At 48.4% G+C, this 7,500-nt stretch overlaps 1 protein-coding gene across 1 annotated transcript in view; it reads left to right on the top strand.

The window, feature by feature from the left end:
* LOC135509245 (receptor-type tyrosine-protein phosphatase F-like) overlaps nucleotides 1-7,500 on the top strand; it is a 626,176-nt gene that overhangs the window by 326,279 nt on the left and 292,397 nt on the right. Inside the window, 1 exon segment of the mRNA XM_064929741.1 lies at nucleotides 1,734-2,034. Coding sequence (XP_064785813.1) covers nucleotides 1,932-2,034 — 103 coding nt within the window. The 5' untranslated portion in view covers nucleotides 1,734-1,931.

Genomic DNA, 7,500 nt, shown 5'->3' with positions numbered 1-7,500 from the left:
GGGGCTGGAAAAAAATGCCCAGACCGTAAAATATCATTATTCAGCAGTTCCTATGCTTTTAAAATAACAGTTCTATTCCGGAACAGTATTGATCACTTTCGTTCCCGGTTCTGATTCTGTTCCTTGACAATGTTGTTATTTTTTGTTTTTCTGTTCTGTTTCCTGAACTGTCTGTTCCCCCAAGTCCCTAGAGAAGGTATGAGTTAACTGTCTGTTTCCCCCAGGTCCCTAGAGAAGGTTTGAGTTAACTGTCTGTTTCCCCCAGGTCCCTAGAGAAGGTTTGAGTTAACTGTCTGTTTCCCCCAGGTCCCTAGAGAAGGTATGAGTTAACTGTCTGTTTCCCCCAGGTCCCTAGAGAAGGTTTGAGTTAACTGTCTGTTTCCCCCAGGTCCCTAGAGAAGGTTTGAGTTAACTGTCTGTTTCCCCCAGGTCCCTAGAGAAGGTTTGAGTTAACTGTCTGTTCCCCCAGGTCCCTAGAGAAGGTTTGAGTTAACTGTCTGTTTCCCCCAGGTCCCTAGAGAAGGTTTGAGTTAACTGTCTGTTTCCCCCAGGTCCCTAGAGAAGTTATGAGTTAACTAACTGTCTGTTTCCCCCAGGTCCCTAGAGAAGGTATGAGTTAACTAACTGTCTGTTTCCCCCAGGTCCCTAGAGAAGGTATGAGTTAACTGTCTGTTCCCCCAGGTCCCTAGAGAAGGTATGAGTTAACTAACTGTCTGTTTCCCCCAGGTCCCTAGAGAAGGTATGAGTTAACTAACTGTCTGTTTCCCCCAGGTCCCTAGAGAAGGTATGAGTTAACTGTCTGTTCCCCCAGGTCCCTAGAGAAGGTATGAGTTAACTAACTGTCTGTTCCCCCAGGTCCCTAGAGAAGTTAACTGACTGTCCCCAGGGACTCACTGTGTACTAGTCTGTCCCCAGGTGGGGTTAGAGGGATAGCTAGCGCCCGTCAAGGAGGGGTTAGAGGGGTAACTAGCGCCTGTCAAGGAGGGGTTAGAGGGGTAACTAGCGCCTGTCAAGGAGGGGTTAGAGGGGTAGCTATCACCCGTCAAGGAGGGGTTAGAGGGGTAGCTATCACCCGTCAAGGAGGGGTTAGAGGGGTAGCTATCACCCGTCAAGGAGGGGTTAGAGGGGTAGCTAGCGCCCGTCAAGGAGGGGTTAGAGGGGTAGGTAGCGCCCGTCAAGGAGGGGTTAGAGTGGTAGCTATCACCCGTCAAGGAGGGGTTAGAGGGGTAGCTATCACCCGTCAAGGAGGGGTTAGAGGGGTAGCTAGCGCCCGTCAAGGAGGGGTTAGAGGGGTAGGTAGCGCCCGTCAAGGAGGGTTAGAGTGGTAGCTAGCGCCCGTCAAGGAGGGGTTAGAGGGGTAGCTAGCGCCCGTCAAGGAGGGGTTAGAGGGGTAACTAGCGTCTGTCAAGGAGGGGTTAGAGGGGTAACTAGCGCCCGTCAAAGAGGTTTTTGTTTTCTTGTCTCCCCACGATTCTCTGTTGATTGTTATGCTACATTTCTAACGTTTAGGAAACTGCTAATGCGGAGGTCTCGGGTGTTGTATAGCCTGGATTGTGTTGTTAACGATTGTGTCTTTGATGGATCCAAGCTACACTTTTTTTTCTTGCCTGGCTTTTGTACCAGCATTTTGCAGATGTTGTTTTTGTTGTTGTTGACTTCCGTTAGATCAGTTCAGATCAGATCAGATTTAAATGAAAACACTAACGTCCTGTCTTCTCTCTGTCTCCTCCCAGGTGTCTGTGTTTGATCGTGTGAGGTGAGGTGTCTGTCTGCGTTGAGGGGAGCGAGGAGTCGCCGCTTTGTGTCTTCGTTGAGGGGAGCGAGGAGGAGGAGGCGCTTTGTGTCTTCGTTGAGGGGAGCGAGGAGGAGTCGCTTTGTGTCTTCGTTGAGGGGAGCGAGGAGGAGGAGTCGCTGTGCCAACCTGGACCATCATGGTGCCAAACATTCACCCTGCAGTTCCCCTCCTGCCCAGGGGGGCGGTGCCATCCCTCCTGCTGCTACTCAGCTGCCTGGTGCTCTCCTCTCAGGCTGACAGTAAGTACTGTACTTTATGTATGACTAAAAGCTTGTTAAACCCTCGGATCATGCCAGAATACAGACATACCTTTGTTTCACTGTGTTCATAACACTCAAGTTTGTGGGTTTGATTCCTGTTGGAGTCACTTACTAAAACACACTCGCTGTACTTTTAAGTTGTTTTGGATAAAAGCGTTTACTGAAGGCCATATATTATAATACATTAACAAAGATATGTTTCTTTAGATTTTATCTTAACAGCAGTGCACTATTACATTAAACTGGACTGCTGAATATTCATTTTTGCTCGAGCTCGTTTGTTTGTTTGTTTGTTTGTTTGCTTAAGGAGACGCTGCTCACGCTGTGCAATTTTACTGCTTCATTTAACTCCGTAAGGAAGGAAGGCAAAACTGTACCGGTCCACTTGGTCTCCCAGGTGGATTCTGATCACAACCAGACTCAGCTGCTTTCTCAATGCACTCAGTCTGCTGGTGTTCTGTAGATTATTCTAGAAACAGTACATGTGGAGTGTGTGTGCGCATGTGTGTGTGCGTGTGTGTGTGTGTATGACCTCAGTGCCCTGCTGTCCATCTTAATGAAGACAGGGGTTTGGAGAAGTGCTCTCTTCGAGATGTGTCACTGTCGCTAGGTTCTGGGGCCCCTGGGAGTCTCTGTGGCCCCCTGGGGTTGTCGAGTGTGGAGAGATGCCCTACAGAAGAGGAGGGGTCAGGGGACCAAAATTAATTCAGCGCATAACCTCAACCACAGCGCTGTCACAGGGTCACTGTAATTCAATTAGATCACACACACTCTCATTTTCTGTCTCATGTTTCAACCTTCCCGGCCGCTCGCTGTGTGACCGTTGGCTTCGCATTTGAACACGTGTCAGTGTATTACCGACCTTCTCTACCATTGTACTCCAGAATCCTGACGGCTCTACGCCAAAGGCTTCCAGTTCCCCCACAATAACGTAGAGATGAGTCAGTTCAGCCCCTTTTCCCACCTCTGACCCTCCGACATACAGGACGAATGAAGTGGTTGTGTGATGTGTGACTGGTAAAAGACATTCAACTCAGCCCTCCGTTAGTCAGACGAGAAACAAAGACAGACAATTGAGTGTAATATTAGTTTCGTGTTCATTAGCCTTTCTGATGTGGTAGCTTCTATCTAGCTATGTGGTCCTCTTGCTCTTCTCTCTGCTGTGTAAGCCTTACCTCTCTATAGGCCCAGGCAGGCAGGCAGGCAGGCAGACAGACAGACAGACAGACAGACATACAGACAGACCTACTATAGCTGTCCCTCCCTGTTCTCCCCTGTCCCTCCCTGTTCTCCCCTGTCCCTCCCATGTTCTCCCATGTTCTCCCCTGTTCTCCCCTGTCCTCCCCTGTCCTCCCCTGTCCCTCCCTGGCCTCCCATGTCCTCCCCTGTCCCTCCCTGTACTCCCCTGTCCCTCCCTGTTTTCCCCTGTCCCTCCCATGTCCTCCCCTGTCCCTCCCTGTCATCCCCTGTCCTCCCCTGTCCCTCCCTGTCCTCCCCTGTCCCTCCCTGCCCTCCCCTGTCCCTCCCTGTTCTCCCCTGTCCTCCCCTGTCCCTCCCTGTCCTCCACTGTCCTCCCCTGTCCCTCCCTGTCCCTCCCTGTCCTCCCTGTCCTCCCCTGTCCCTCCCTGTTCTCCCCTGTCCTCCCCTGTCCCTCCCTGTCCTCCCTGTCCTCCCCTGTCCCTCCCTGTCCTCCCCTGTCCCTCCCCGTTCTCCCCTGCTCCCTAACTACAGTAATGCTATTAATCAGAGGTGCTTTCATCTTATCATGATTCATATGCTACTCTGAAGTCCCGTCTATACTGTGTTTAAGCCTGACCTCTCTATAGGTTAAGACAGACCGATTTCTTCTAAAGCTGGTCCCCTCTGTTCTGCTGCCTAACAAACTCCAGTAATCAGATCACTACCAGGTAAAACCAGCCAGTGGAGCCTTTTAATTCTCACACAAAGACAGTCTCTGTGTCGTGACCAACTGGAAACCTTGTGTTCTGTTCAGACGGTCACCGAGCCTCTACAATGGGCTGGTAGTTAAGGACAGTTACTGAGCCTCTACAATGGGCTGGTAGATAAGGATCTCTACAATGGGCTGGTAGTTAAGGATCTCTACAATGGGCTGGTAGTTAAGGATCTCTACAATGGGCTGGTAGTTAAGGATCTCTACAATGGGCTGGTAGTTAAGGATCTCTACAATGGGCTGGTAGTTAAGGATCTCTACAATGGGCTGGTAGTTAAGGATCTCTACAATGGGCTGGTAGTTAAGGATCTCTACAATGGGCTGGTAGTTAAGGATCTCTACAATGGGCTGGTAGTTAAGGATCTCTACAATGGGCTGGTAGTTAAGGATCTCTACAATGGGCTGGTAGTTAAGGATCTCTACAATGGGCTGGTAGTTAAGGATCTCTACAATGGGCTGGTAGTTAAGGATCTCTACAATGGGCTGGTAGTTAAGGATCTCTACAATGGGCTGGTAGTTAAGAACAGTCACCGAGCCTCTCTCTACAATGGGCTGGTAGTTAAGGATCTCTACAATGGGCTGGTAGTTAAGGACAGTCACTAAGCCTCTCTCTACAATGGGCTGGTAGTTAAGGATCTCTACAATGGGCTGGTAGTTAAGGATCTCTACAATGGGCTGGTAGTTAAGGATCTCTACAATGGGCTGGTAGTTAAGGACAGTCACTGAGCCTCTCTCTACAATGGGCTGGTAGTTAAGGATCTCTACAATGGGCTGGTAGTTAAGGATCTCTACAATGGGCTGGTAGATAAGGACAGTCACCGAGCCTCTCTCTACAATGGGCTGGTAGTTAAGGATCTCTACAATGGGCTGGTAGTTAAGGATCTCTACAATGGGCTGGTAGTTAAGGACAGTCACCGAGCCTCTCTCTACAATGGGCTGGTAGTTAAGGATCTCTACAATGGGCTGGTAGTTAAGGATCTCTACAATGGGCTGGTAGTTAAGGACAGTCACCGAGCCTCTCTCTACAATGGGCTGGTAGTTAAGGATCTCTACAATGGGCTGGTAGTTAAGGACAGTCACTAAGCCTCTCTCTACAATGGGCTGGTAGTTAAGGACAGTCACTGAGCCTCTCTACAATGGGCTGGTAGTTAAGATCTCTACAATGGGCTGGTAGTTAAGGATCTCTACAATGGGCTGGTAGTTAAGGACAGTCACTAAGCCTCTCTCTACAATGGGCTGGTAGTTAAGGACAGTCACCGAGCCTCTCTCTACAATGGGCTGGTAGTTAAGGATCTCTACAATGGGCTGGTAGTTAAGGACAGTCACTAAGCCTCTCTCTACAATGGGCTGGTAGATAAGGACAGTCACCGAGCCTCTCTCTACAATGGGCTGGTAGTTAAGGACAGTCAACGAGCCTCTCTCTACAATGGGCTGGTAGTTAAGGATCTCTACAATGGGCTGGTAGATAAGGACAGTCACTGAGCCTCTCTCTACAATGGGCTGGTAGTTAAGGACAGTCACTGAGCCTCTCTCTACAATGGGCTGGTAGTTAAGGACTGTCACTGAGCCTCTCTCTACAATGGGCTGGTAGTTAAGGATCTCTACAATGGGCTGGTAGTTAAGGACAGTCACTGAGCCTCTCTCTACAATGGGCTGGTAGTTAAGGACAGTCACTGGGCCTCTCTCTACAATGGGCTGGTAGTTAAGGACTGTCACCGAGCCTCTACAATGGGCTGGTAGTTAAGGACAGCAGGAGACAGTTGTCTGGGTCATATTCAAAACAGCCAGCTACACAAAGCAGATATCTATCCCAGCCTGTCAGACCTCAGGCTGCTTCTCTTCATAGTGATATAAGGAACCTACATTTATATCTCATACATTTTGCATAACGATGATGTAGATTCATAGCTGCCTGCACCAAATTGTCATTTGTTGTTGGAGACAGATGAGACTAGATAAAGTTCCTTTTCACATTGGGAGAAGGAAGTTAAAACATGTTTTTTTTTTTTTAAAGGGATGTGTTGTTTCCTGTTTTCAACTGCATGTTGCTTTTCAATTCAGTGAGATTTCTGGGATTTCCAGACATTTTAGTACCCAAACCGTTCCACCTGTTTTGTGAGATCCATTATCGACCAATAGAATCCCTCCCTCCCTCCCCAGTGTTCCAGAATCTAGGGGCCATATGAGGCCTTGTGACATCATTAGTCTCATGTGAGCATTTAACCCCGTCCTGTACAGACGGGGCAGGGCAATCAAGCCTGAGTGGTGACCTCAGACACCCCGTTGATCCCTAGGGAACACACTGTAATCAACCCGGGCCCCGTTGATCCCTAGGGAACACACTGTAATCAACCCAGGTCACTCTACATCACAATGGACCACCACTCCTTCACCAACAAGGTCATACTCAAAGTCACACAGAACAAAACACACCATGTCTATACATTATCCTTTAAATATAATGGTTTATCTTTTTATTTAGTGTTGACTTGTTTCATGTTGACTTGTTTCATGTTGACTTGTTTCATGTCGACTTGTTTCCTGTCGACTTGTTTCATGTTGACTTGTTTCCTTTCGACTTGTTTCATGTTGACTTGTTTCATGGGCGTCGATGGGAAACCTTTTGGTACTTTTTATTTTCATTTTAATTTAGTTTTAATCTGAGACTTCTGTAGTGTCCCTTTCATGACAGTCGAGACCACTGAGCTTCTCTTAGTGCTCCCGCCTGTTATTGTTCTAGCCTGGTCCCAGATCAGTCCCTGCTATCATGTCAAGTCCCTGCCCGCCTGTTATTGTTCTAGCCTGGTCCCAGATCAGTTTCTGCTATCATGTCAAGTCCCTGCCCGCCTGTTATTGTTCTAGCCTGGTCCCAGATCAGTCCCTGCTATCATGTCAAGTCCCTGCCCGCCTGTTATTCTACTAGCCTGGTCCCAGATCAGTCCCTGCTATCATGTCAAGTCCCTGCCCGCCTGTTATTGTTCTAGCCTGGTCCCAGATCAGTTTCTGCTATCATGTCAAGTCCCTGCCCGCCTGTTATTGTTCTAGCCTGGTCCCAGATCAGTTTCTGCTATCATGTCAAGTCCCTGCCCGCCTGTTATTGTTCTAGTCTGGTCCCAGATCAGTTTCTGCTATCATGCCAAGTGTCATAAGGCATCACTCTGGCATGTACAATATGGTTTACGATGAGTATTAGTCGCTATGGATACGTAAACGGTGAGCATTGCTTTCCCAAGTCACTCTCCTAGCCTGCTGTTTCTAGAAGAATCCTGAGTCCTTCAAAATGAAAGGTGAATGGTAAATAAATAGTATATGCGTGGCTAATAGCCGTGTAATTGCCTCTTAATGGCGTAGCCCACACGCAGTTCTAAACACTAAACACCTCAGAAAGAGAACGTTGATATTTGCTCCGTTATAAAAAGGGGTTTTCTAGAAGGTTCAGTAGTAGTGGTCTGTAAACTGATGTGTCGTTAAGAGCTGAGGTAGAAATCTGTAAA

The sequence above is a fragment of the Oncorhynchus masou genome, chromosome 3, assembly GCF_036934945.1.
Source record: "Oncorhynchus masou masou isolate Uvic2021 chromosome 3, UVic_Omas_1.1, whole genome shotgun sequence".
Classification (NCBI taxonomy): domain Eukaryota; kingdom Metazoa; phylum Chordata; class Actinopteri; order Salmoniformes; family Salmonidae; genus Oncorhynchus; species Oncorhynchus masou.
This window is presented reverse-complemented; position numbering and strand designations above follow the sequence as displayed.